The sequence below is a fragment of the Helicoverpa zea genome, chromosome 16 (assembly GCF_022581195.2).
Source record: "Helicoverpa zea isolate HzStark_Cry1AcR chromosome 16, ilHelZeax1.1, whole genome shotgun sequence".
NCBI lineage: Eukaryota > Metazoa > Arthropoda > Insecta > Lepidoptera > Noctuidae > Helicoverpa > Helicoverpa zea.
In genome coordinates, this window is record NC_061467.1 from 7,595,330 (window position 1) to 7,621,979 (window position 26,650).

At 34.6% G+C, this 26,650-nt stretch overlaps 5 protein-coding genes across 7 annotated transcripts in view; 3 read left to right on the top strand and 2 right to left on the bottom strand.

The window, feature by feature from the left end:
• Positions 1 to 349: 349 nt before the first annotated feature.
• LOC124637634 lies at positions 350 to 2,510 on the top strand. The gene is made up of 4 exons (XM_047174244.1): positions 350 to 549; positions 649 to 934; positions 1,454 to 1,981; positions 2,067 to 2,510. Exons 1-4 carry the CDS (start codon positions 545 to 547, stop codon positions 2,370 to 2,372), a joined length of 1,125 nt encoding a protein of 374 aa, XP_047030200.1. The 5' UTR covers positions 350 to 544; the 3' UTR covers positions 2,373 to 2,510.
• LOC124637636 (geminin) lies at positions 2,503 to 4,548 on the bottom strand. The gene is made up of 5 exons (XM_047174245.1): positions 4,352 to 4,548; positions 4,134 to 4,255; positions 3,900 to 4,037; positions 3,513 to 3,639; positions 2,503 to 3,179 (listed from the first exon to the last, which is right to left on the bottom strand). Exons 1-5 carry the CDS (start codon positions 4,370 to 4,372, stop codon positions 3,069 to 3,071), a joined length of 519 nt encoding a protein of 172 aa, XP_047030201.1. The 5' UTR covers positions 4,373 to 4,548; the 3' UTR covers positions 2,503 to 3,068.
• Positions 4,549 to 5,420: 872 nt separating this feature from the next.
• Positions 5,421 to 20,154, top strand: LOC124637378 (inositol polyphosphate 5-phosphatase K-like). Of its 3 annotated transcripts, none has more exons than XM_047173794.1 (10): positions 5,421 to 5,722; positions 5,875 to 5,994; positions 7,187 to 7,412; positions 11,202 to 11,377; positions 12,754 to 12,999; positions 15,094 to 15,247; positions 17,340 to 17,654; positions 18,007 to 18,150; positions 18,522 to 18,717; positions 19,103 to 20,154. In XM_047173794.1, the coding sequence occupies exons 1-10, from the start codon at positions 5,709 to 5,711 to the stop codon at positions 19,297 to 19,299; spliced, it is 1,788 nt and encodes a 595-aa protein (XP_047029750.1). In that variant the 5' UTR covers positions 5,421 to 5,708; the 3' UTR covers positions 19,300 to 20,154. The 3 variants fall into 3 exon arrangements, with proteins under 3 accessions (XP_047029750.1, XP_047029751.1, XP_047029752.1); XM_047173795.1 differs by having other exon boundaries at positions 5,423 to 5,722; positions 17,340 to 17,492; XM_047173796.1 differs by lacking the exon at positions 17,340 to 17,654 and having other exon boundaries at positions 5,424 to 5,722.
• Positions 20,155 to 21,330: 1,176 nt separating this feature from the next.
• LOC124637379 lies at positions 21,331 to 22,327 on the bottom strand. Its single transcript, XM_047173797.1, has one exon. It carries the CDS (start codon positions 21,936 to 21,938, stop codon positions 21,474 to 21,476), a length of 465 nt encoding a protein of 154 aa, XP_047029753.1. The 5' UTR covers positions 21,939 to 22,327; the 3' UTR covers positions 21,331 to 21,473.
• Positions 22,328 to 25,359: 3,032 nt separating this feature from the next.
• LOC124637443 (G-protein coupled receptor Mth2-like) overlaps positions 25,360 to 26,650 on the top strand; it is a 78,448-nt gene continuing 77,157 nt past the window's right edge. The window contains exon 1 of the mRNA XM_047173934.1: positions 25,360 to 25,985. Within this exon, the coding sequence (XP_047029890.1) occupies positions 25,470 to 25,985 (516 nt within the window). The 5' untranslated portion in view covers positions 25,360 to 25,469. The remainder of the gene's footprint in view (positions 25,986 to 26,650) is intronic.

A 26,650-nucleotide genomic window follows, 5' to 3' on the forward strand; every position in this document is an offset into this window, starting at 1 on the left:
TCAATCAAAACTACGATTTATGTTCATACTTAAACATCCCGCCAAAACTCTCCCAGACTGGAAATAGAAAAATGACAGTGTTACAATTTTCCATTTCACGCAAGTTCCATATAAAATGAACAAGAACCATGGAAAATTGAGAAAAAATGCATAATTACAGAAAATTTACGAGTTTTCTGTGAATATCTTTTTTGTGAATGCATGACTTATTTTTAACTGTATAGACTCTTTAGCGTCGCATCCTAAAGGACTTCTTATGTGGCGTGGTTTTTCCCGTATTTTGGAACGTACTAGTGACAGATAATAAAATGATAAAATTATCAAAGGTTACAACAGGTTACGAACGAACAAAGTTTACAACAGTCTATCTGGCGCACATCCCTGATTACTATTGGCCGTCACTGTCATTGAAACGTAGTTTTGATTTTGTGGTCTTTTTCCTTATTCAAAGTGTCGTCTTCTGCAAGCCATATCGTTCACAAAACAGTGTTGATGTGCATTCTATTGTTTTAATTAGCAATAATAGGTAGTGAATTTGTGAACAATGATGTAAGTATGAGATTAAATTATTTTTCTGCTTCTCTATCTATTCTTAGAATCAGCTTTTTTAATTCTTAGAAATCTTAACTCCAAATATAATAATTTCAGGGAGATTCACACTGACTATGGAGATGCGGATACGGTAAGTATTGATACATTGGCTCTTGAAGAAACGGTTAAGCGGGAAAGGGACCAGGAGCTTAAGGAATTGCATTCGTTAAGCAAGAAAGCGCAATTCTTGCATACCAATTTGCTGTACTATCGGAACCCAAAAACCAAAGTGGGTTCAGCCTGCTACGAGTTATGGAAAACATTATTAAAAAAAGTGGGTGGCACTCCAAATGGCTGGCGGGATCTAGGTCACTGTCTGAATATATCAGCAGACGACTTAAATGTGAGTATCACTGCAGTATCATACTTCGTCATCCAATCTGTTGAATTGTGTTGCACCATAAAATATCATTATTATCTACTGTTTAAAGCAGATTTGCAATTACATGTTTATTAGTTCGGGGTAGGTTTTTTATATTATTTTCTTTGCAATTGCAAAACCAAGACAAGTAATATGAAATACAGAAGACAGAAAATCTTAATCGCCAAAATTCAAAACTAAACTCATACTCTAGATGAAAAACTTAAACTGCTTAAACTGCAGAGGCCAACACAACTTCATACCATATTGGTTTTCATCATAATTTATTTTTAATACAGTTCATTTAATTCTTGTTTAATGACCTATATTTTGTTCACATTAAATGTTTGAGTGTTAAGTACACAAAAGTGGTGTACATAAGATTTTCCTCATAACTTCTTGTCTCATACCTACAAAAATAAGATTTTTTCATTGAACTTGATTTTTGGGACATTGCATAAAAATTTGTCATGAATACATTATGTTGTTCTTTGTTTTCAGTACATAATGAACTATGTGCAAGAAGATCCCGTTGACATTGTGTTAAAGGTCTACAGACAAAATAATGATGCAACGATTGGCAAAATATTGGAAGCTTTCATAAAAATGAAGCGTTATGATATATTGAAATCCATTGAAGAGCCACTTTGTCAACTTGCTCGATATTTTGACAATAACAGAAATGATGATAGTGGCTATGATGAAAGTTCTGGTCAAAGGATTGTTAACTTAAAGACACCACCTAATGATTTACCACCAGCTTTAAATAAAAATATTGTTCTAGACAGAAAACCAAAGAAACCACAATCAAAATTGACTCCACCTGAGCCTGTAAAAGAACCTCTAGTAAATGACAATCCTATTCTTTTTTTAACTTATACATATGATGGATTGCCCACTGCTCTTAACATAAAGGAATATGTAAAAAATTGGGAAGATGTGCCAGGTGTACAATTGATAACTTTGGATGATAAAAAAGAAGACTTGTACCAAAACCCTGAGAAGTTTATAAGGGAATACTTTGAAAAAGTAAGTGTTATTGCAAAATAAATACCCATGGTAACATTAAATTTGAAAACTTGTTAAACTAATATTACCTGTTTTCTTTTTGCAGGCTGATATCATCATACCCATTTTAACACCGGGTTACCTAAAAGAAATTAACTCACATAATTCAGCTATTCCCAACACATCTGATAATTTTGATCATAAATATGTGAACTTTATTTATAATCTTATTGTGAGCAACTATATTCATGCAACAGGCTGCCTAAACAAAAAAGTTAGAAGTGTGCTACCACAAAATGCTAATTCTGGTCTATTCGCACAAATGGCGATGTATCCAGATTTGATGCCATGGACATATGAGACCATGTTTGACGAGCAATTCAAAACATTCTTGAAGAAAGAGTACTCTTGATACAACTTTATTTGTATATTTTGAATGTAACTTGATATAACCTTTACTTTTGATTATGTGCCTTATTGCATTATAACTTGATATAAATAGAAATGTACCTGATATAAAATGCATCTAATAAATAATCATATTTTTTTATATTCACAGTTTTATTTCTTTAATAGTTCTTCAAAAATAGGATAAAAAAAATTACATTACTAAATATATTAAGGAAATCCTAATCTTATGAATAAGATTGATCCTTCAAATGAAAATATATTAGAGAAAACTCAAAGCAATTAGATGAGTGCAAAAAAAAATATATAGAAATTAGAAATAACCAAACTACTAACACTGCACAAAACAAATTACAAACGAGTTGAAAAGTAAATGCATAAAAAGCCCTTAAATAATAAAAGTTAGTATTCTTAGGTGACAAAAACATAAAAAATATCTTCATCTACAATGCAACATTTATTGTGTAAAGTATAAAAACAGTCTTATGGTGTTTATTTTTCTATCCATAATTACTTTTACATTACATATAAGTTCATTTTACACAATATAAGTTACACTCACAAACTTATATCTTATATATTTTTTTGTTTAATCAATAAGAGGTAAAAGAAAAAACATTTGGTATGAGATGTTAGCCCACATAATACTTAAATAGATTATCTTAGGTTTCCAAAACATCTAATTATTATGGAAACTGGCTTAATCTTCATTTGCAGTCTTGGACTCAACATCATCTGTGGTTTCATCAGCAGTGCTGACATCATTCACATCAATACCAGTGTCATTGTTGCTGCTGTTCGCTAGTTCCTCCTGAAATAATACATAACAAGTTATATAATTATCATCATGAGAACCAGTGGTTTACATGGAGTGACTGCCAATCGAACTCCTCAGCCCACTTACGAGGGCAAGACTCATCGTCAGTCTTGTATTAAAATAGATATGATGAACAGTTACTATAAATATTTTGAAACGGTTGTTAGAAAAGGTTTTATTATGAAAGCATCATAGTTATCTTATAAAGGTCGCCGGAAGACGCTGGATGCAGGCCTCCAACAGGTATCTGTGGAGATCTAAGGGGGAGGCCCATGTTCAGCAGTGGACGTTCTATGGCTGACATGATGATGATGATAGTTAACTTGCCTTAATAACTTCAACAAAGCTGTTAGCCTCATCCAACATCTGCTTGAATAGAGCATTTTCTTCTTTGAGATCTTCTATAATTTTTCTGAGCTTTTCATTCTCATCCAGGGCATCTTGCAAAGCAACTCTGTAAGTTTCAAACATAGAATATTTCAAATATTATATGCTAAGTTTAACTCCGTCCTGAACCTATGCACTGTAACTAGTTGAATGCTGTTTTAAACTCACCCAAAGATTTGTTTCAATGATTAAGTGACTTTAGTTATTATAAAGATCATGGATAAGAACTATTTAACTTACCAACAATTAAATGATATTACATAATTATATGACAGATTTACAAAGTAAAAAATCATAGGTAAATTGAAGCCAGGCTTGTGTACTTACTGACGCTTCTCAGCTAAAAGTTCCCAATACTTTTCTGATGGTCCTTCAGGATTAGTCAGATCGTCAACAGTGATTTTCGTATCGAGGTTAGCTTGAGTCTCCTTGGTCGACAAGTTCTTTCGTTTAACCTCAACATCACTGAAATACAAAGCAGTAAAGTATCAAATCTAGTATTAACATCATCTGTCAACTAAGCAAAACTTGTATTTATGAGAAAGTTTATTCTTTACTTACACGGGGGATTCTTGGCTTAGTTGGTGTTTTAAACTTTTTGATGGTCTACCCACTAAGTTTTCTCTATCAGAAGCAGTGTGTTGTAGAGTTTTAAGAGATTTTCTGGTAACTCTTGTAGTTTCCTAAGACATAGAAAGATGTTATTAAAACATAAATTGAGCCATAATCGCCGAGTACAGCAGGAACCAAACAAAATAATAGTTCAAAATGTCACCCACCTGCATTTCTTGAGTGCTCATGATGATGCGTTTGTACTATATGTGGATATTGTAAATTCAATGACAATCTTCACCTAAATCGAATAAACAATACGAAACCTATTTATCAGCTACCAGTTCACAATCACAAGTTCACAACATCTCGCGATTTACAGCTAAGCTAGCACTTTGTTTGACAGCTACTTCGTGACATTTACTAGCATTTCCCGCCAAAGTGTTAACCGTAGACAAGACAGACTTTTTGTAAAATAATAAAGCTGTGGTATTCTTACCCGACTGCCAAGAAGTACCTAGGTATTGAATATAAAGTCCATTTCACGAAAAAAGTCCCGCGGAAAATTGTGGAATTATATATTTTTGAACTGAGCTATCGCATAAACACTAGCGCTGTGTCTACGGGACTTCTTTATATACAGAATCGAAAGTCGCATCGCATCGCAGTTTTGTGTACTTGCCACGCGAATTTATGCGGTGCGTAACCATACCTTCAAGTGTATCGTTTTTGGGCATGCCTCTCTGCCTCGTTGGTCTAGTGGTGGCAAGCGCGGCTGCTGTGCTCGAGGTCTCGGGTTCGATTTCCGGGTCGGGCCGAAATCGCTTTGTGGGTTTTCTTAAGCTTTCACAAAGCAGCCCGTAGTCTGGAAGTTGGTGATTGATTCACCCGTGCATCGGAGAGCACGTAAATGTTGGTCCTGCGCCTGATCTCTTTCCGATCGTGTCGGATTGCCGTCCCATCGGGTTATGAGAGTGAAGGAACAGGGAGTGCACCTTTGTCTGCGCAAATGCTCGTACACTATAATATGTCCTACGCAGCTAGCTGGTCTCCTTAAAACGAGAACAGCCGCCTTGGCTGAAACCGGCCGTGGACGCCATTATTATTTTGGGCATGGGGCATGCTGATAATAAACTCAAAAGCTCTGCAAATGAAACCATGATGACCATAGATTTATTTCGGAGGCCGACAGAGGCCGACGATTTTCTCTTGACAGCAAGACAGCAAGGCACTTTGACAGATGACACATCCTTACTTTATACATTGGTTGTCAGTGTTGTCACTTGCTTGTCAGTCATTTAATTGCGCTCTCGTTGGGAGAGCGAGTTGTTTAATGATGGTGTGAAGTATTGGTTCATTATTAATCAATATCGTATTTATTCCTTTGACTATCGGCATCCTATAAATATGTGCTAAGAGAAATAACTAACTAGGAGTTTAGACATGGTGTGATAGGATTTTCACGCAGTTAATAGATTCGATTATCTTATCTATACCTGAAGTACATTTTTATCTTTTCGTGTTAGAATATAAAATAATACACGCAGGTTTTTGTAGGATATAGTGCAACTGTTGGCTAAAGCAATGGATACACTAAGGTGAGTAAAGTTTTTAGTAAAATAAAAAATAGCAGAAGGTATAGATACTAAGTGTTTTACTACATATTACCTGCGTCAGAAAGAGTCAAGGTTACGTTTATTATACTTGACTCTTCCATGGTTAAAGTTATTAACTAATAATAAACTTTCAGGTTTTATTTTGTCACCTGGAATGTGGCAACCAAAAATCCAGGGCAAGATCTGAATGCCTTATTGGACTTTCCATCTCAGTTTAATAAAAACAAGCCTCTACCAGACTTTTATGTGATTGGGTAAGTAGTTCAGTGGTTCATACTTGCTTGCATAATGTTTGCTGTATGTATCCTACTTAATTTCTAGGTCAATGTGGTACATAATGTGGTGTTTTGAATGAATTTTGACCCAGTGTTTTAGAGGGTTATAATTATTTAATAATAATTTTGTTGTTGTTTATATAAAATACTTGCCGTTTTTTGGGGCTTTACCTGTTTCCTAGAAGAACTTCTTTCTATACCCGGATAAAATATAGCAAATGTCTTGCTACTTAACCAAAAAATACTTTTTCAAAATGGTTCAGAAGTATGTGAGCTTTTTGAGTACAAGCAAACAAACAGAAAATTATTCCTCTTTATTAATTTAGAAGATTATAGATTTGTATAGATGAAGCAGCTTGGAATCTAATAAATACAAGCATTTTTGCAAAACAGAATAGTATATGAAAGTTCATATCAGGTGTTGTTTTTTCTCAGTATCACATAATTCACTCAGTGATAAGTGTTGAAAATAAAATATTAAATAAAGTATTTTATGGGGACCTGTTTTCCTATACTATTAATAAAACCAGCTTGTTTCAAATGATCAGGAAAACACTGGTATTTTATTTATTATTACATTACATCAAACATGTTTAAATAACAAACAAAAAACAATATTTGCCTCGAATGTCCTTAACATTGGGACTTGTGACTTTTTAAGCTTATGTATAGTAATATGTTTTTAGTATTGAAGGTCAAATACATTATTCACATGCTTATTTAAGTATAAGATGTATGTAATGGTTGTTTGCATGTTGATAAGCCTCATACAGATAGTCAAAATCAAATACACTAAAATAACATGAAATACCTACATTAAAAAACCATTTTTGTAAACACTGTTAACAGAATAAAGTTTATATTGTTGATACTTCTGTAAAACTATTGAGAAAGACTACCTAAAATTACTGGTGCTCATAGAAATTAAATTTTAAAAGCTAGTACGATAACTTCTTAAAAATAAATAGATAATTGCAGACCAAAGTAGGTACTCAGAAATGACTTTCATAATTACATTTGTCAAAAAGGTCTTCTATATGCAAATTAATAAATTCTAATCTATAAAATTTTAAGCTCTATTAATTTAGGTGTTCACAATACATATTGTTTTAATCAATTCCATAGTATAAAAACACTATATATTTTCTAAATGCTAATTACCTTATTACAGACTACAAGAAGTGAAGTCTCAACCGCAGAACTTGGTGATGGACTCACTGTTCACTGACAGTTGGACTTCAGCATTCAACAAGATCCTTTGTAGGCAAGGCTACATCGTCGCCAAAGCCACCAGGCTTCAGGGCATATTGTTGATAGTGTATACTCAAATGAAACATGTCATTCATCTGCGGGATATTGAAGCACAGTACACAAAAACTGGTCTCGGAGGAATGTGGGTGAGTAATAATATTAATCAATTAAAGTAAATATTTGCCAATGGATTTGTATCAATCTCAGAAAGGTCGCAAAACAAACAAACTGCTACTTATAGCCGCGCGATAAAAATGCGCACGTCTGTGTTAACGCAATTAGTAAGTGTGAGTTGGAAGCTTCCACTAGGACACTTAAAAGATACAGACCAAAATACAACATCATTATATTTACAATAGCATTAATATTTTATTTAAAACTTCTGAGTAATGTTGATTACCAAGCTTCATTTACCTTTAGGATTAAGGCAAAATCCACATAAATTCAGAACAGCGTATGACCTACCTATGTTATGATTATAAATTGAAACAATATTATAACGTAGATATGAGACAACCACCTCACAAATAAAGTAAGTTAAATTGATATTCCCTTTCCCTCTGCAATGGTCGAGTTACCTCTCTCTGCAATTAAAACAGCATGTGGAATGGAACAAATTAAGAGTTCTTACAATATAACTGGCTCAACATTGTCTTTCATCTTACGCTAATTGTTAGATCACAAGGTGAATGTTATATAATTTCATGTATGCATTAGCCGGGCTTGGTTACAATGAAAATTAGTTTTTGCATAATTTTGTTTTTGTTAGATCCGCTTTGTGACTCATATTGTATCTTGAGTAATCTCATTATGTCTTTAACTCTATGGTCATATTAGAATAGTCTTCATTACATATGGTTTATCTCGATATTTTTTTATGGAACGGTTCACATGAAACTGATTGGTATTCACAGTTTACGATAATTATAGGTCTTTGTTTTATTTCATACTTTCCTGTTTACTGTTATAATTTATTTAATAGTCTAGTTATAAAATGAACACCAAGAAAGTCACATTAATATTGTTTACCTCTAGTGCCTACTTAAATGGAATAGGTATAGCTTCCAACAGTGACATTATTTTTGAAGTTGGATCCGTAGTTTGGGATCTTTAATAATCCTTGATCTATTATGCTAGTATACAAAACCCGCAGTAGAGACAAAAGTATTGATAACTTAAACAAGGAATTAAATTCTAAATTACGTTACGGTAGAAAATCACCTCAAACTTATTATCGTGATTTGCGGTGTTCCATAATGTAAATGTACCTATGGGTCTTTTCAAAATTAAAATGTAATCTAAAATATAGTAGTTCAAGACAGATAATAGGTAGGTACGGATACGTGGTAGGGTGTCCTACTATGGAAATCGTAATCGGACTGGAAGACGGAAATTTCCCCTCTTTGTCGATGCGACCATGACGTTGGTAAGTTAAGATTAATGTCACAAGGAAAAACTAGAGCATTAAACACGACATCAGTGGAAGCTGAGTGTAATAATAAGATCACTTGATGCATACGCATATTAATGTTTTATATGTATCTAGATGAGAACTAGTGGTTTATCTACCTAATCCAGTTATTACGTTTCTCGCGGTTTCAATACTAGTAGAAATAACTATGTACTTATCAGTAATCATAATCACCTATCCTATTTAACGACAGTATCTGAGATTAGACGACTGTTTTCATCTAACAAGAAAAAGCTTTATTTTTCTTTGGTACTTTCGCATTTAAAATTGGTAACACTATATCTCCCCCTTACATATTAAGAGGAAACATGTTTTTGTTTGTTTGTACCCCCAAAAGGCTCCGAAACTACTGAAAAAATAATTAATTGCTGGAAAGCTACTCTTTTCCCGGTACGGGCAGTACTTGCGGAACAGACGCGTATGAAACCGCGAGAAAAGGGAAAGTACTGCAATAAAATGAATCATTGATTGGTTAAAACATATCATTCCTTTATTTTCATATAGTTTGAGAACTTCTCAGGCAAGCTCAAAACCTAAACGTGTCTTAAATATCCATAAGTCGGAACGTAAACAAAAGTAGGGGAAGTCTACGGTTCGAAGTCAGTCAGTTTATTGATTATACCTGCTTCGCTATTTATAGAGCTTACTATTCAGCGCTATGTCGTCTAGTTCAGTTTCACACTGAACACGATTATTCTTGGCGCTGATCTTACTTCATTTAACAAACCTTCCTTGAAGTAATATAACGTACATTAGCTGAAATAAATAATAAGCATCTCTGAAATGATGGATAGGTGATTCGAAATTTTGCTATGCAATTAAAAAAAATCCTCCTAGAGTTTGAAATTTTCAAACCTCATACTAGTACTTGAAAGGGATGACGACTTTGTAAAAACTCATTCTAGGGTAAATACGCCAAATGTCGGCCTCCCCCCAAACTTCGGCCGTCTGTACATTTTCAGCTTGCATTCATTCAAAAGGTAATTAAGTGTTAGTTTTGCTCCTCGAATTGCAACCTTGGTTTATACTCTATACGTACAAATCGTTACTATCCGATTCTGTCACTTACTCTTCTCATACTGAGCGTCAGTAGCGATTGCGCCGTTGAAACATCAAATTCGCACGTAAAGTAGCTTACTCGAAGTGAATACTCACATTTTGGGGATTGATATTAGAACGATAAAACATTTATTTATTTTTGTTTTAAGCTTGATTATCACTAATGGGTTATTTTTACTATATTTTAAGATAGTTTTTTCAGCGTTTTGCGTATATTTTTCAAGGAAAAATAGGAGGCCGCCATTAGGACAACAGTTTTGACTTAAAACCGGAGTCTCGGCCGTGGCCGACTTAAAGCAAATGCAGTCTATTTTATAAATTCCTATTGTACTAATTCCGTTGGCTTAACAAGAGAATTTGCAAAGCTTATAGGCAAATAGATCTATTTTACGTTTAATAGCCAAATAACGGCCGGGGTGATATTAGTTGAATCTCGAGAAATAAGGTACAAGAAATAAGGGCCGACATTAGAATCGTAAATAATCGTAATGTCGACCAGCCTCGAACTCAAGCGCCACTATACAGGCTGATGAAAAAATACTTTTATATTTTTTCATTTTCTCAAAATGAAATAGTTTATTTATTATAATTCATTATATCGTTTAGGAGTTAAGTTTAAATGTAGGAGTTGACAGTATTGTAGGCATGTTTATGGTAGCTTTATAGTTTGATACTTGCTATCTATTAAACCGTTCTTATTAGCTTAAAAAATATAAATGGTTGGTCGTGAATACGACTTTTTTTGTTTAGGGGAAACAAAAAAATATTTTACTATAAATTAAACAAATACAATTACAAATGTATACTTAGTATTATATTATAATTCTGCTAAAATAAATCATGTTAATAATATTTGTCACTGCCTTAATTTAAAACAGCCTATACCCGGCCGACATTTGGAAAAAACGCGACCGACCTTGGGCCGTGAATGGCCGACTTTAGGGTTTTTCTGTTCTCGACGCATCTAAGCCTTATTACTTTTTTCTTTTCGTAGAAATATCAATCTTATGCCTATAAACATGACATAGATTAATCAAACTATCCAAAACCGCATCAGAAACTATCTTTCGTTGGAAACTGACGGTGCTATAGCGAACCGCAATCAGAAAATCGCTAAGGGGGCCGACATTTGGCGTATTTACCCTACTTTCATTCGTTGTTGTATTCCATGACGTCATTCATGGAATTTAACAACCTCCAGTATCAAGTCTTAATCTATTTTGTACCCTGTTTATGGAAATTAATTCATCATCCAGTGAGCGTAGGCTATACCGAAATTGATTCGATTCTCGATACAATGTATTTGCTCTATAAACCTCTTGTCTTATGAAAAAACTACATAGGTTTTTACCTAGTAAATACTCAAACAGTGCCATATAAAAATAAATCCATATTCCTCTTTCAGGGCAACAAAGGCGCAGTAAGCATACGGTTCAACATATACGGCTGTTCAGTATGCCTCGTGAATTCCCACCTGACTGCCCACGAACACCTTCTGGCTGACCGCATCAACGATTACAACACTATTATAAAACAACACCAGTACCACGTCAAAGAGACTACCAACATATTATACCATGAGTAAGTCTTTCTATCTACCTTATCAGCTAACCGGAAAATGGCTATCGAAGATGCTCTAGATAAAAATTAAATCGTTGAAGTCGATTATCTTCGGAGAACGATAGTGTGTTGTTTTACAATGTATTTTGTATCTAGTACCTACCAGCCGGTACTATATTAAACAATGTGCCAGTACCGTAGACGGTGGATTAATATTAAATAATAATTGAAAGGCATGATAGACTTCACGAGCTGAGGCTAGTAGTATCGAATTCTGTGCTCAAACTTTTGAAATATATTGCTAAAAATAGTCCTAAATAAAAATAAAAATAGTTGGTTACTTTGATACATTCCTCGTTATTTCGATGACATTTCACAAGGAGCTGTTTTGTCATTTATCTTACTAAATGTTGCCAAAATATTTCGAAATGTTCATTTCGCTGACATATTTCCGGGTTCATTGCTTTGACTAAATGAAGTATAGGTATTAAATCAATGTAACAGTTTTTAATGTTATGCACAATCTTCCTGGTAGCGTAACACCAGCAATTGGTGATAAGAACGAACTTATGATAATGTAATCTAGTGTGTCGATCAAGTATTATATAAAAAGCTAAAATTATCAGCATTAGATATTTGAAGTTATTTCAGTTTATTGAGATGGTTACAGTCAAACTTTTGCATATTATACTACATCTGTCACATTAAAGATGTATTTCGACGATTTCACAAAAAAATACATTTAATTTTCCTGTTCAAAGTACAAAGTACAAAAGTAAAATAGTTCTAAAAATATATTTGTTTATATCGTAAATAGATCATTCGATATTACTGATCTCTATCAATATGTAGCGATGTCCATAATCCGAATCGATAGATAAATCTGTATCTCATATTTATGTTTTTATCATTAATAGTTTCAATTCCTAAAATTATACGAATGTGATGTTTACACAAAATCTAACAGGAAAATCTGTCAGCCAATGACGTTCGTTTTGAGTATTTTGAGTACCTACACACTATTTCCTATAGATACAGTTTATTTATTTATCTTATCAGTAAACGTGTCTTATATATCTGTCTTTTACCAAAATTTTTTTAACCCTGAATCGTCATACTTTTTGCCTTCAATTACCGGTAATTGTTGTCACCCTATCCTTAATATCCATCGTCTGCTGTCTTTGAAAAATCAAACTATTAAATACAAACTTGTTTAGACGAGAAGCAATTATATATTTTTTTCTAGCATTCAAATAGCAGTTTAGAGTTTGAACTGTTAGATTTTTAACTTAAGTTTATATACTGTAACGTTATTTTTGTTACCCTCAATTAACTTAACCTGCCATTTTCGAACACAGAAAAAAATCCCACTCATATCCGACCTCTTTCCATTCCAGTTACGTCATCTGGTTGGGCGATCTGAACTTCCGTACGGACCACCCGGCGGGCAGTAGTCCGACGTCAGAAGAAATTGTGGCGCAACTCCAGAAGATTGAGAAGGACAAATACGCGCCATTGTTGAGTCATGATCAGCTGATTGCTGTCATGGACTCCGGCGAAGCGTTCTCCGAGTTCACGGAACATGATATCAGGTTTCCCCCGACCTACAAGTTCTCTATTGGCGGTGATGAGTATGATATAAGGTATGTTTTCAAGTGTTATTGTCAATAAAGGTAGAAAAAGGGATTACCCTTTATTACGTCAATTTCGTGCGTAATTTATTGAGGAAATGTACTGTGTTCCAAAGTCCAGTGTTCCAAAGTCCAGGTATAGATAATTTTAGTAACGACGAAAAGGCTGTATTTTGCCAGCGGTTTCAATTACGTTCATTGGGAACTACACCACGCATCCGGATAAAGGATCGATCAAAAGGCTACATGACAACGTGAATTTTTTGATATCGGTCTATTGGTTCCTGACAAATAAACAAACTCTTTAGCTTTATGCTGTTAGTATAGATCCACAGAGATAAATGAAAACTGCCACATATTATTCCAGTTTTTACCAGTATATATCCAGATAGGTGATTCCTCAGATTTCTAGTGAAACCATGTTTAAAACTAGTCAAGTATTAATGAAAAATACCCGCCGTAATTGCAAGGACATTCCCCACTTAAACAATTCTTATCAGTGCGTGCGTGCCAAGATTGCTTGCTTAATTATTTTAAAGAAATTATTCAACGCACGCAAATCGGGTTTTTTGATAAAACAACTTTTTGATTATGAATAGTTTAGTGTAGGTTAATAAAGTGAGCGATTTCGTGTTATTTTATAAGTAAAAAAAAAAATTGTAATGTTAATAGCTTTGGAATGCTAATTTTCTAACTTTTTACATTTTATAAAATTCTATACTTAAAAGAAAAAATTGACGAACTGCGGAGTTATTTTCGTAATTCTATGTCACAGTAAATACCTATCTATAATTAAGAATATTATCGTACATTGATAAATAATAATTTAATAAAAGGAAAAAATATTTTAATTAGCTACCCAGTGGTTATATGACGTAATTAAATGTATTACCTACTACAGTGTTATATCAAATTTTGTATGTACTATCGTTAATAGGTAGGTACCTATTGTATGACCTGTGCAATCTTAGTACCTAATATTATAAAACTTAGTAAGATATTTAGGGTTCCGTACCCAGAGGGTAAAACGTAACCCTATTGTTTTCGCTCCTCTGTCCGTCCGTCCGTCTGTCACCAAGCTGTAACTCATGAACCGTGATAGAGAGTTGAAATTTTCACAGATGATCTATTTCTGTTACCGCTATAACAACAAATACTGAAAACTAGAATAAAATAAATATTTTAGGGGGCTCCCATACAACAAACGTGATTTTTTTGCTCATTTTCTAAATAATGGTACGGTACCCTTCGTGGGCGATTCCGACTCGCACTTGGCGGTTTTTTATCACAATTTAATGACTGAACTTGGCATAGTTATATTATGTACAGCTTACTCGAATTCATTAGAATAGCGGTTGCTAGAAATTCCTACAAGTAGCGTGTTTACCCTACCTTTACACGTGTAAAAGTTATCTTGATCACTCATTTTTTTTCTTGACTACAGTTTCTATGCACATTTTTCAGTCACATTCTGAATAAAAATAAAAAGATTAATAAATAATAATTATGATCTATTTCCATACCAAATCTTTGTTTTATCGATCGATTTGTCTTTGTTTACGGAACAAGCTGACAGTTATGTATTTTCTCACGTAAGGATGTTTTAATTAGGCCTGGCCATAGGTCAATTCTATTGTCTACATTTTCACATGCTTATTGTCCTAACTTGACCTTCACAGGTATGAATGTACCTAAATGTAATTAAAATGTTAAAGTTCTCATGTTTCCTACTCATTTTTTGAGATATCAAAGTTGACGAATTTATTCGAATGACCATAACAATATAAAAATCTCTTAACCACACCAAAGAAAGTGTAATAATCTTACTGATTCAAGCGGATCCATTTCCTTTGTTAAGGTTTTTATGATTCGAGACTCCCCTAGAACAGTAACAATTGAACATCTTGCCTTGGAGTCTACTTTCAAGAAACAAAATATACCTATTTATACTAACATTTCACATCTCTCTATCGTTTTGAGGTTTGCTGTTAGAGAACCCTCTAGGTTAAGCTCGCCTTTGTACATAATCTGGTATTGTGTTTGTATTTAAATATTTTTTGTGTACAATAAAGAATAAAAATAACATGTACCATTCTTGTTTAACAGGAGAAAACCATCATGGACCGACAGGATCCTATACAAAGTGAACGCGAATAACTATGAAAACGTCACGCTGAGGGCCGATGTACTCTCATATAATCACATACCGCACTACACAGTCAGTGACCACAAGCCAGTGGTCGCGCAAGTCAATATTAAGGTCAGTATGACACTCATATATATACTGTATCACTGCGTAGTTCGGGTTAGTTGTTTGTAGTTTGTAGTATTTGCAGAATTTTAGTAATGTTTTTATATAGAGGGTTTGCATGTAAAACGTAGTGTATATCATTCAGGTAAATTGTAGCTTATGTAGAAATAACTCAATTATTCATAGAATTATGCTAAATCCGAATATCGATAGAGTGTAAATCTAATGAATGCACAAAGTTTTTAAACTGAATCTACAATATTTAAACGAACTATTTGCAATATTTTAGTAATGTTGCTATAGACACATAAAGAGGGCGTGCATGTAAGATATAGCATATATCATTCATGTAAATTGTATCTTTAGAAGAAATATCTCGATCGATAATAAATACAGATTCAAATATCGATGCATAATATTGTCGATATCGATAGTGGTAGACAAATCCGTCGTAACCACTAGTGGTGTAGGTACCTAAATCTTAGCCTTGGACAAAGTTTTAAAAAATCGTGGAACTTGTTCACTTAATTTACTATTACAATGACGCCTCAAGTGACCAGTTGGAATTTCATCGTCATTTTCCCATAAGCCCTAAAGGTCATGGTCGCTGTCATAGTTTATAGAAATGTGTGAAACATTTAAAACAATGGTGGCCTTACTACAAAAACTTTTAACCCTGTTTTACACTTGTCTAATAAAATTTTGGCTGCAAAATGAACCATATGTCAACGTCATAATTTGACATTTTTTTAGACAAGGCATAAACTGACGTTTAAAAGTTTTTGTGGTAAGACGGTGGAAGTTTAGATTAGTCACCGAAAGTTTTATATAACATTGACCTACTGTGGGAAATTAGCATGCAATATAATAATTAGAATTCGCTCTTGTTGGTGCACATGTACTTAAAGAGTTCTTCCAAGAACACTCTTCATGTTAATTCAAGACTACGTTGTTTTATTATGAATGAGACATAATTAATTGCAAAGCAAATTGGAGCTTACATGTCTTCTTATTACTAAATGTAGGTATTGGCCTAATTTCCAACCTGTTAGTAAATACAATAACATTTGGAATGCATATCTATGTGTTGTTTATGTATGAATGCATATATTGTATGAGATAGTCAAATTATGCATAATTGACCTGACCTTTACCTAATTTCCGCGTATTCATTAATATTATCTTATTCGATTCGTTAATGATAACTGACTGACTGAATTGACTTTAGTTTTGTTATTAATAATTTTTGTTATAAACATACTTGTATAATAAACATGATGTCATTTAGATTACACCTCTCTTCAATAATGAGTTCTGAGCTAACGCCATTTTTTACTTTTTTTGGTAGATTTCTTAGATAAAAATTATCTTCGCAAACATATGATGATCGAATTATTCTTTTAGGAAAACTAAAAATTAGATTACCAGTGATAATCACAAGATTGTGTACCAGACGTGTTTTATCTGTCAGACCTTCCATAGACAAATATTTATCTATAGGTTATAATAGACGATAGAGGGCGGAAACTAGAAGCATTCTCATCTGATTATCACTCTATTGTCGTTATCAAATTGCGTTTACAAATACGGTAGTTTGTTTTGAGAATCTATTGTTGGCACCGTACGGTATAACTTATTTGGCTGGACGGTGTTAATTTTTGGTGTTTATTTTTGCTTTTATTGCACTAACAGGTGTATTTTTCCTTTGAAGTATCCGGAGTTATTATATTTTTGTTTGAGAAATTTGAAATTCAGAGATTTTGACTTTGGGCTATGTATGGCTATATGAAGAAAATATTTTTTTCGTTTATATGAAATGAAGTAAAACATGTCTTATTTCTGCAGTATTTTGAAATTATACATATAAAAAAATATCTGGGCCAAAGTCAATATCTCTGAATTTCAAAAAATAACTTTATTACTTGACTTTTTTTGTAAATTATCATTTGAGCACGTTATACGTAACGGTTTTCCATTATTTACATTACACTTTTATCGAAAACAATCAACTCGAAAAATCAATTAATAATTAAAAACCGTCACGTATAATTTTGCCACAAGTAGCTAGAATTAACCTTATTTTTGCACGCTTGCATGCTAGATTCGAGCTGGAATCTCCATGTCTATCATAGCCGAGCCACCGCCGATCCATTCCAGTATAAGAATGAGGTCTCTGATCATACCTCCCCAGCTTCCAACCCTCACCGAAGCTAGTATGAGCTCAATACCAGAGTCGAAAATGGACTTGCAAAAGGTGACCACCTTTGGTGCTATTTTGCCAACTATGCCTGACTCTCCTACGCATGATTCACCTGATTCGCCTACTAACGAATTTACTAACGATATTGATGTACCTGAAGGAAATGTTTCTATGAAGGTTGCACTTTTTAATGCCTTAGACGCTGGTACTGTGAAGGTATTTCTTTCTTTCCTATTCTCTGTGATGTCTGAATATTGCATAACTCTTTTTGAATATTGACTCTGAATTGTGAATAAATAAATAAAAAAAAACTTTGATTTGTTTTATGGTTTAACTGATACCGGATATGAAAAAGTGATATGCAATATTCGTTTTGGGAACTCTTGGTGATGGTACGTGTTTCTATTTTCTCTTAAGTTTCGTTCACTTTTTTCCATTTTCAATTTTTTCATATACTAACAAAAAATCATTTCATCAGCATTCCATTTCTTAGCAAAAAGTTTGCCTAGTTGTGTCTCCTTTCTTAGTTTAAAACTCTTTTGTATTGACTAAATATTATCTCGTGCAGACTTTTTCCAACTATACGGAGAAGACAGTGGAGTTTGCTCCAATCACTCGTATCTGGTACATCGGGGATGCTGACTTTAGGACACAGTGCACACTGTCGCCTGACATTGAAGTCAACGATAACGACTGGATTGGCATATACGATGTGAGTATTCAGATCAAGCATTTATATCTTGGTGCCATTAAAACTGTCTGGATCCCAAAAGCCGCTAAACACACGGTGAAATTGAGATTCTTGTGATGGCATTTTGTAATTTTAATTGGATAAATGGTTTTTTTTTTGATAAATTGGAATGGATCTTTTATCAAAGTTCAAGAGAATATCTTTCTAGAAAGAAGAGCACTGACGCATTTTCAATAATGGCTTTTTGCCATTTTAATTCGTAAATTAAAAAGAAGAAAGAAATGCATTCCAATGTTCACGTAATCTTTCTTTTCAAGAACCCTAAAATTTTAGACTGATGAATCTTTCTCATTGTGAATTTTAAAACATTTCTTTAATATCTCTCTTTTCAGGCCAATTTCCACAACTTAGACGACTACATAGCGTACGAATACTTGGCCAAGGTCAGCATACCTTCGGGGCCGACCTACTCTGGTCAGCCGAGAACCATTACACTGAGCTTCCCCCTCGGTAGCGGCGTGAGGACGCCTGGCTTCTATAGGTTTATATACTTCAGTCAGACGAACAATGATGTCAGAAGTGTTTTGGGTGAGTTGGCTTTTATTTTCTTCTGTTTTGGCAATTTCGTTCTTAAAAATATATAAAGCAACAAAAATAAAGCGCTGCAATTTTTTTTTAATTATAAGAGGTGGTGCAACGAGATAATTAATTTGAGAATTCCAATCACAATGTAAATGCGCACTTAAGCAACAATTCGGTAGTTAGACTAATACCGAATTGTTTATACGACATAAAATGTTGTTCAAGCGATTGAATAGCTAATAATTTCATTATATGTAATTAATATAATCATCAACATTATTTACAATACCTTTGCATATACGTTCTTTTTGAAGCTTAAATTGCCAAAAACTTACTAAGGTAGGTAAATTGAACCTTATTTCAAATACATAAGCTACATTTTCCTACACAGGTATATCAGAACCTTTCGAGGTAAGCAGCAAAGAGGACAGTTTAGTAGTCATAGATCCTTGCGAGCAGGCCGCCGGTAGTTCTTCACCGGGGAGGTCCAAACCTTCATCTGCTAATACCGATATATTCACCGACTTCACCGGCCTCGATGTGGCGAAGCTCTCGCGACACTTCTCCAACGATCTCAGTATTGACTGACTAAAGTCTTACCTCCCTGGCTCACCGGCTAACGTGAGGAAGAACAATAATGGTGTCTGATTCTGGTGTTTTTTTAGAGTTAAGTATAGTGTTCATGTTCGTGAACTCGTAAACTAGGCTTTTGGCATGTGACTTGTGATTTTTTTCGTCGAGATTGTACAGTCAGCTTTAAAAGTAGCTGAACATATCAAAATTTTCAAAAGTGCTTAGCAACATAAAGGGTCGTAATTATAACATAAACGCGAAAGTTTACTTAATATCCTAAACTTAAAAAAAAAAGAACAATGTTTAGTAGTTTTGAAAATTTTGATTTGTTCATCTACTTTTGAAGCTGACTGCACGTAGATCGGCACAAAATAGTATTGTTATGATATTGTAGGCCTACGCGAAATTGTATCGATAAAATTGTAGTTCGTTTTTTGAAATTATATTCCTGGTGTAAACTAAAAAATGGTAGAAAACAAATGACCAATTATTTGTATCGATTTTTAATACATCGATTTTTATTACGGCCAGTTTCTTCATCAAAAGTTAAAGTTAAAGTAATGTCTAAAGTAAAAGTAACGGTCAAATTCGTTTTTTCAAGGCTAAAGTGGCAGCAAAACTAATAGAAAAATTGAATTTAACCGTTACTTTTACTTTAGACATTACTTTAGCCATAACTTTAACTTTAACTTTTGATGAAGAAACTGGCCGTAAGTGTGGTTAGTAAACTGTAGGACATGATAACATTATTATTTTTGGTATGTGGTATGTCTATGTAGTTCTTATTGTAAGAGCAATGGTGCCTGCTCTCTAAAACTAATCATATTTATATCACATTTGTTAGCAATGCCATGATTATCGTTCAAATAGTTAAATTATTGCATTTTAAGGTAGTAAAACACAGCTTTTTAGCGAAGAAGGTCGATTCATGCTTTATTCCATAGCAAGAGCGATTATAATGGGCCATTGGCCCAACATACTTACTAATAAATTTAGTAATATTATAAGCTTAGTTCGGACATATCGTTGGAACGTATAATAATATAGTGTATAAAGGCTTATGCGACCAATAACAATATACAGGGTTACTGGTAAGTAGACCGCATCCTTTCAGGAGGTGATAGTATAGGTCAATACGGACAAATTTGTACATGGCATACACTGGACAAAAGTTAACCCGTTTCAAGATAATCGAATTTCAAGATCAGTCGTCTAGGTACACGTATACATTTTCGTTATTAGTCAAAAGTCTCGTTTTTGTGGATTTTTGTGTGTTTTTGGATAGAAGATGAATCACTTCATAATAACAAGCCATAAAACTGTACAAATCACAGAGGAAATTATATCTCAAAAATATTACTCTTCATTTTTTTGTTCAGAATACTTAAAAAACATCTACATTTATCTATCTATCCAAAAAGGCACAAAACACACAAAAATCCGTAAAAACGAGACTTTTAACTAATAATAAAAATGTATACGTGTACCTAGACGACTTGTAAAGAAAAGATCTTGAAATTCGATTATCTTCAAACGGGTTAACTTTTGCCCAGTGTATGCCATGGTCAAATTTGTCCGTATTGACCTATACTATCACCTCATGAAAGGATGCGGTCTACTTACCAGTAACCCTGTATAACTCTTAATAACACGTATCAGGAATTGATGTCTAATATATGTAAATAAGAGCTTTTTCGTTGAGTGATTATTAGTACAATTTGTAATTTTATAGCATTGTAACGTGTTCAATGGTTAGTCGTTCTGTTACAGCCTTTTTTTTTTTTTTTTATCGTCCCACTGCTGGGCACAGGCCTCCTCTCACACGGAGAAGGATTGAGCATTAATCACCACGCTTGCTCAATGCGGGTTGGTGATTTCAGACCTTGAGGTTAGTCGTTGTATAACATAATAAATCTGTAATATTACATAATAAATATACTATATATATATTAATCTGGGTAAGAAAGGATGTAGGTTAACTTAAAGGTTTGTCACAATTTCGGCAGTATTATCTTCATATAAAATTTATATTCATACGTACGGAAACATGATGCGTATTTTAATTTTCTGCGAATAACATTCCTGCTTTGTAGCTTTACAAATCAATTTGTGATTATTTTTTTATTAGAAAATAAAATATTTGAAAACTACAACATTAAAAAAAGACAGTGGTCTTCTCCTTCTTCTTCTTAGCGTTTATCCCGTCTTGTGACGGGGTCCGCTTTCCGTATCTTCTTCTTCCACTTCGCTCTATCCTGGACATCTTCCTCTTTGAGTTCGCAGATTTCCATGTCTTTCTTTACGACACTCAACCACCGCAGTTTTGGCCTGCCTCTGCGCCTTTGACCGGGTATATCGAGATTGAGTGTCGCATTGCCGATGTACTCAGGTGGTCTCCTTTTACCATGTCCGTACCATCGCAGCCGTTTTTCTTGTATTTTGTCGGCGACATCGCGTACTCCAAGGCTACCGCGTACGTACTCGTTACGGATCTTATCGAGCCTCGTTACTCCGCACATCCACCGCAACATCTTCATCTCGGCAACTTGGATGGTACTGACATGCTTTTTTGTTACGGCCCACGTCTCGCTTCCATAAATGAGAACTGGTCTTATGACTGACTTGTAAATAATCCCTTTCAGTTTAATGGGCATTCGACTGTCGCAGGTAACTCCCGTAAGCTCGCGCCACTTAAGCCAGGCGGCTGATATTCGGTTCTGAATGTTATGAGTGGTCTTACATGTTGTATTATCTGCAATATTTTTTTTTAATTTAGCGAAGTTCCATAGTCAAATGTAAGGGCTCAATATAAGCTCAGTCTACAATGACAATAAATTAGTTAGCTAAGTGTTGTGATTCAAAAAAAAAATTGCCATTATTATTTTTTTACTTTGAAATTTTCCCGTCCCTATTTTTTTATACTTTTTATAGCTTTGGCCTGCTCAAAGACATTCTGACTTTAGCTTAGCTTGAGAAAATGTTCTTGTTAGTGAAAATGAACTACTTTTTTAACCATGTGTGTATATTATATTTTTTTGTTTAGTTTTCATTCACACCAATTAAATCCTATAATTATAGTGAAAGTACGTTATACTATTTTAGTTGTAATAAATTAATTTTGTTTGAAAACACCACCGATTTTTATCACCGATTCTATTTTTTTATACCTACCTACTTACTGAACCTTGTATTGAAGTAAGAATATTTACTATGAAGTAAGACTCTTCTTATAGATTTGCATATCTAATTATAATAAAATAAATGTAGCAAGAAAACGGTTCGATGTTTTAAGCTGTTATTTATATAAGCTACTCTATTATTGTATACTATATAATTAAATATGGCATATTTTATTTATCTACTTAATGTACTTTACTTATGTAGCAAATACCGATAAAATAAATAAAGCTTTGAAATGTAATCAAAAACATATAATAAAACATAAATTAAGTACGCGATATTAATTTTAAAAAAGTCGCCTATGTGCAATCCAATCACACAGATTATTTAACAAATAGTATATTTGCTGTTAATAAGAATGCAAAATAAACTTTCTTAATCATTAAAAGAACCTAACGAAATTATATTTAAAGTTAGGTACACTTTTCTTCTTTTCTTTCAAGGTTTTATTTTACCTTTATAATGACGTACTAAAGCCCACTTCTAGTATGAGACCGAATGTAATATTACTTAGGACTTATCTGATTACTCCCAACAATATTGTCTTTAATACTTCATCAATGGTTTTAGATGTTAAAAGGAGATTATAATGTTATCTGTTCACTAACATCATTAATTTTTGGCTGTTACTTTTTGCTTGCCATTCTCATAGACATATAAGACACGGGATACGAAACTTATGTGGACAAATCAAAGTAAAGAGATTTAATTACTGGCAGGATGACAATAGAATGGTCGCGTACAAAAATATGTATAAGTTGGCGCTAGCATCGCATCTTTTCGCATCCCGTGATTTAAATCCATTTACTTGTTATATCGACAAAGGTACTTACGAGGTTAGATATTAAGTAAAAATATACAAATTGTATCTAAAAAAGAATGTAATTATCTTTAATCGGAAATTCATTTTTACAACCGTTAATTCGATGGTCTAAGCAAATATGGACAGTTTTAGGGTTCCATACCAGAGGGGTAAAACGGGACCCTATTGTTTTCGCTTCTCTGTCCATCAATCTGTCTGTCACCAGGCTGTATCTGATGAACCGTGATAGTTAGACAGTTGAAATTTTCACAAATGATGTATTTCTGTTGCCGCTATAACAACAAATACTGAAAACTAGAATAAAATGAATATTTTGGGGGGCTCCCATACAACAAACGTGATTTTAAGTAATGGTACGGAACCCTTCGTGTGCGAGTCTGACTCGCACTTGGCCGGTTTTTTTATCAACTTTGCTGACTTTATGCCGTGGTTCCATCCGTAATATGTCGGCTGTTGATTCTCTGTCTTATATAGGTACCCTAATTTAAATCGATGAAAGCGGGACAGAGTTTATTTCACATTTATATTATTAGTACGGACTATCGAAAAACTTAAACCTCTTCAAGTTACTAAACTATTTGGCCTTACCTAGAACGGTACCTTTTTCATTTACCTATAACAAAAGTTACAATAAACTTACGTAACTTTTTAAGTACCTACCTACGTAGTCTATTCTTTACCGGTGGACTCGGTAATCGTGGCGGGAAATGCGAGTTAGGTTCTGAACTTCATTCAATATGTATAGTGTTCGAGCGTTTTGCCGGCCGCTGCCTCTTTGTACCCGCTACCCTTTAGAAATCAGCCATTACTTCGCCAAAAGGCGTACGTCAGTCTGTTTACGAAATTATTGGGCTTTTGTGTTTTACTATGGTCCATGATGCGGCATTTTATAGTTAGATATAATGCTGCTATTGTTACAGGTTAGAATGAAGTCTAATACTAATATTATAAAGCTGAAGAGTTTGCGCTAATCTCTGGATATATTGGACCGATAAAAAATCTTTCGGGTTTGGCTCGGAATGGCTCGGGTGTAACCGCAGGCAGAAGTCAGTTATCTGATAATTAGGCGTGACGAACGCAATTTATGAATATATTATTTTGTAACAAAAATTTACGTATTTCTGTTCCTAGTTGAAATATGTACCGACATTTTCAGAAAATAGAATTATGGTTAACTTTGTTAAAATAATTTTTATAGTGGATATTCGTGGAACTTTGCTGAAAATAATTTAAGTGGTGGATAACCGAACCCACATTAAATTTTACGCATAACTGTATTAAATAAAGCTTGAAATAAATGGACTCTTCGTAGAAATGGAATTTCCGATTGAAGTGGTGGTTTATTTTATTTAATTACGGCAAAAGCAAAATGGTGGCGAATTGTGAATGAGTGCGTATGTCTCGGCTGACTGAATGTATACTGTTTCAGCATTCGTAACGCACTGTGTAAACTTCGCTACGCTTGCTACGAGAACTCGTAGCCATTTAACCGTACAATATTTTGTTAATGATATAACGTTTTGCTCATTCAAGATTACACAATATTAAATGACATCTTGAATGATGAGGTTGCAATTTTGAATCGTTGCTAATAATGTCATACGCACTCACTATCATTATTATGGTGCAATTAAGAATAATTTTCTCGGTTTGTCTTAACTTGAATGTATCGTACATTGTACTATAGTACTAATATCTGTTAGTTGCAGTTGTACTTGTATTGTTCCGTAATAATAATAGAATCATTATGAAACTCTTATCATGTGATTGTTGTTATCAGATAGTTACCTAACTTTCCGTATAAATGTATCGTGATTCGCTGCATTTCAAATGCTATTAAGATTGTAGTACAAAATGATTAATTTGTAGTTGTCACAACAGTTGTGTTAAATTATGGGAATAGAATTTATTTAGTTGAACATTTGTTTTATTTACTCGTTTCGTTGGTAATTGCGTGTCGTAATCGCTGTCAGGGCGCGACACGATAGGTGTAATGTTTGCGCTTATCAAATTAATCACATCGCGATAAAGTGTCGGTGATATGTACCGCGGCGAGGGAGGCGCGCCGTTCATGTCGAATGCGTGCAGCGCGTACTACTTCACCTCGTAGCGTTATCGGGAAAGCGCGGGAAAATCGCGGCGCCGAGCGCTCGCTTCAGTAGGCTCGCGGCCGCCGACAGACATGGACGGGTCCGCGCGCGCGCTCTCTCTCGTACTCGCGGTGCTCGCGCTCGCGTACGCGCGCGCCCACATGCCGTCCCACGACAACATCCTCAGAATACAGTTGTGGGACGCGGAGGGTCTCAGCAGGGATCCCATCACGACGCCGGCTCCGGCAACCACGCCAGCTGCGGCCACCACCAGGCGCCACAAGTTGAAAGTGAACTTGGACTTGCTGTACGAAACTATGCTGGAGGAGGGCCACGGCGGAGGCTTCGGCCGGTTCACTCGTCACAAAGTGCGGCACAAGCGGCGCCGGCCCCGGCAGACCGGCACCGACCTGCCGTGGCGGTTCCACGCCGGGGACCAGGTGGTGAACGTGGCCGTGTACGACGACAATGTGCCGTGGGATGTTATCGAGGCTGACAATAGCGGGACCGTGGTGAATGCCAGTGCAGTGAGTGACAGTGCCAGTTCCGCAGTGAATGCGCCGCGGGACGTGGGGCCCCCCATGCTGCTGCGACAACCTGAGGACGAGGTAATGAGTGACAGCAAACACCGTATACATTAATGTAAAGTCGCCTTTCATCGTTATCGTCGCCCCGAGGTGGTTAATAGCCATTCACAGTACTGATAGGCTGCCGGCATTGCCGTAGGGATTTCTTTTCACCGCTCCTTTTCAGTATAACCCCTCGGGCGACGATGCGTTGATAAAAGTGAATGCCCTTCATTGTTTTTAAAATATTTTCTCGCCGCTTGTATGTAGATCGTATCACGTTGCGCGTACGCGAACAAAAAATAATTTTCAAGGGGAGATTGGTTGACACGGTGCCTTATCAGAAAGATATATTTTGCAGATTATCTGTTTGTTTTCGGCGATGTTTACGTTCCGATATCCACTCTATTGCATTGGAATAAACTTAATAATACGCTCGTACAGTCACTGTCAGCAGTAGCTTGTTATTACAAAAATAATTAACCGTGTTCTGTTGCCTACTTACTTCTATCTATCTAAGCACAAGCTTAGATAATTAGCTAACGGGACTTGAATTACAAATAAGACGACCCTAATTGGATGTCCAGTTGGAATTCTAATAATTACGTACAAATTAGGTATATAATTACCATGATTGACCTGTATACTGTATGTAAAAGCAATTATCTTTTCTTGGTGTTTCCATATGAGACCAACTTTCCAATAGT

Excerpts from the sequence above, each read along its gene's own strand:
- LOC124637636 (XM_047174245.1), bottom strand. The coding sequence starts at position 4,372 with ATGAGCACTCAAGAAATGCAG. Across the intron at positions 4,256-4,351 it reads TGAGCACTCAAGAAATGCAG|GAAACTACAAGAGTTACCAG; the intron begins GTGGGTGACATT and ends TCTATGTCTTAG. Across the intron at positions 3,180-3,512 it reads GCTTTGTTGAAGTTATTAAG|GAGGAACTAGCGAACAGCAG; the intron begins GCAAGTTAACTA and ends GTATTATTTCAG.
- LOC124637379 (XM_047173797.1), bottom strand. The coding sequence starts at position 21,938 with ATGCCCATTAAACTGAAAGGGATTATTTACAAGTCAGTCATAAGACCA.
- LOC124637634 (XM_047174244.1), top strand. Across the intron at positions 935-1,453 it reads TATCAGCAGACGACTTAAAT|TACATAATGAACTATGTGCA; the intron begins GTGAGTATCACT and ends CTTTGTTTTCAG. Across the intron at positions 1,982-2,066 it reads TAAGGGAATACTTTGAAAAA|GCTGATATCATCATACCCAT; the intron begins GTAAGTGTTATT and ends TTCTTTTTGCAG.
- LOC124637378 (XM_047173794.1), top strand. Across the intron at positions 18,151-18,521 it reads ACTGGATTGGCATATACGAT|GCCAATTTCCACAACTTAGA; the intron begins GTGAGTATTCAG and ends CTCTCTTTTCAG. Across the intron at positions 18,718-19,102 it reads TGATGTCAGAAGTGTTTTGG|GTATATCAGAACCTTTCGAG; the intron begins GTGAGTTGGCTT and ends TTTCCTACACAG.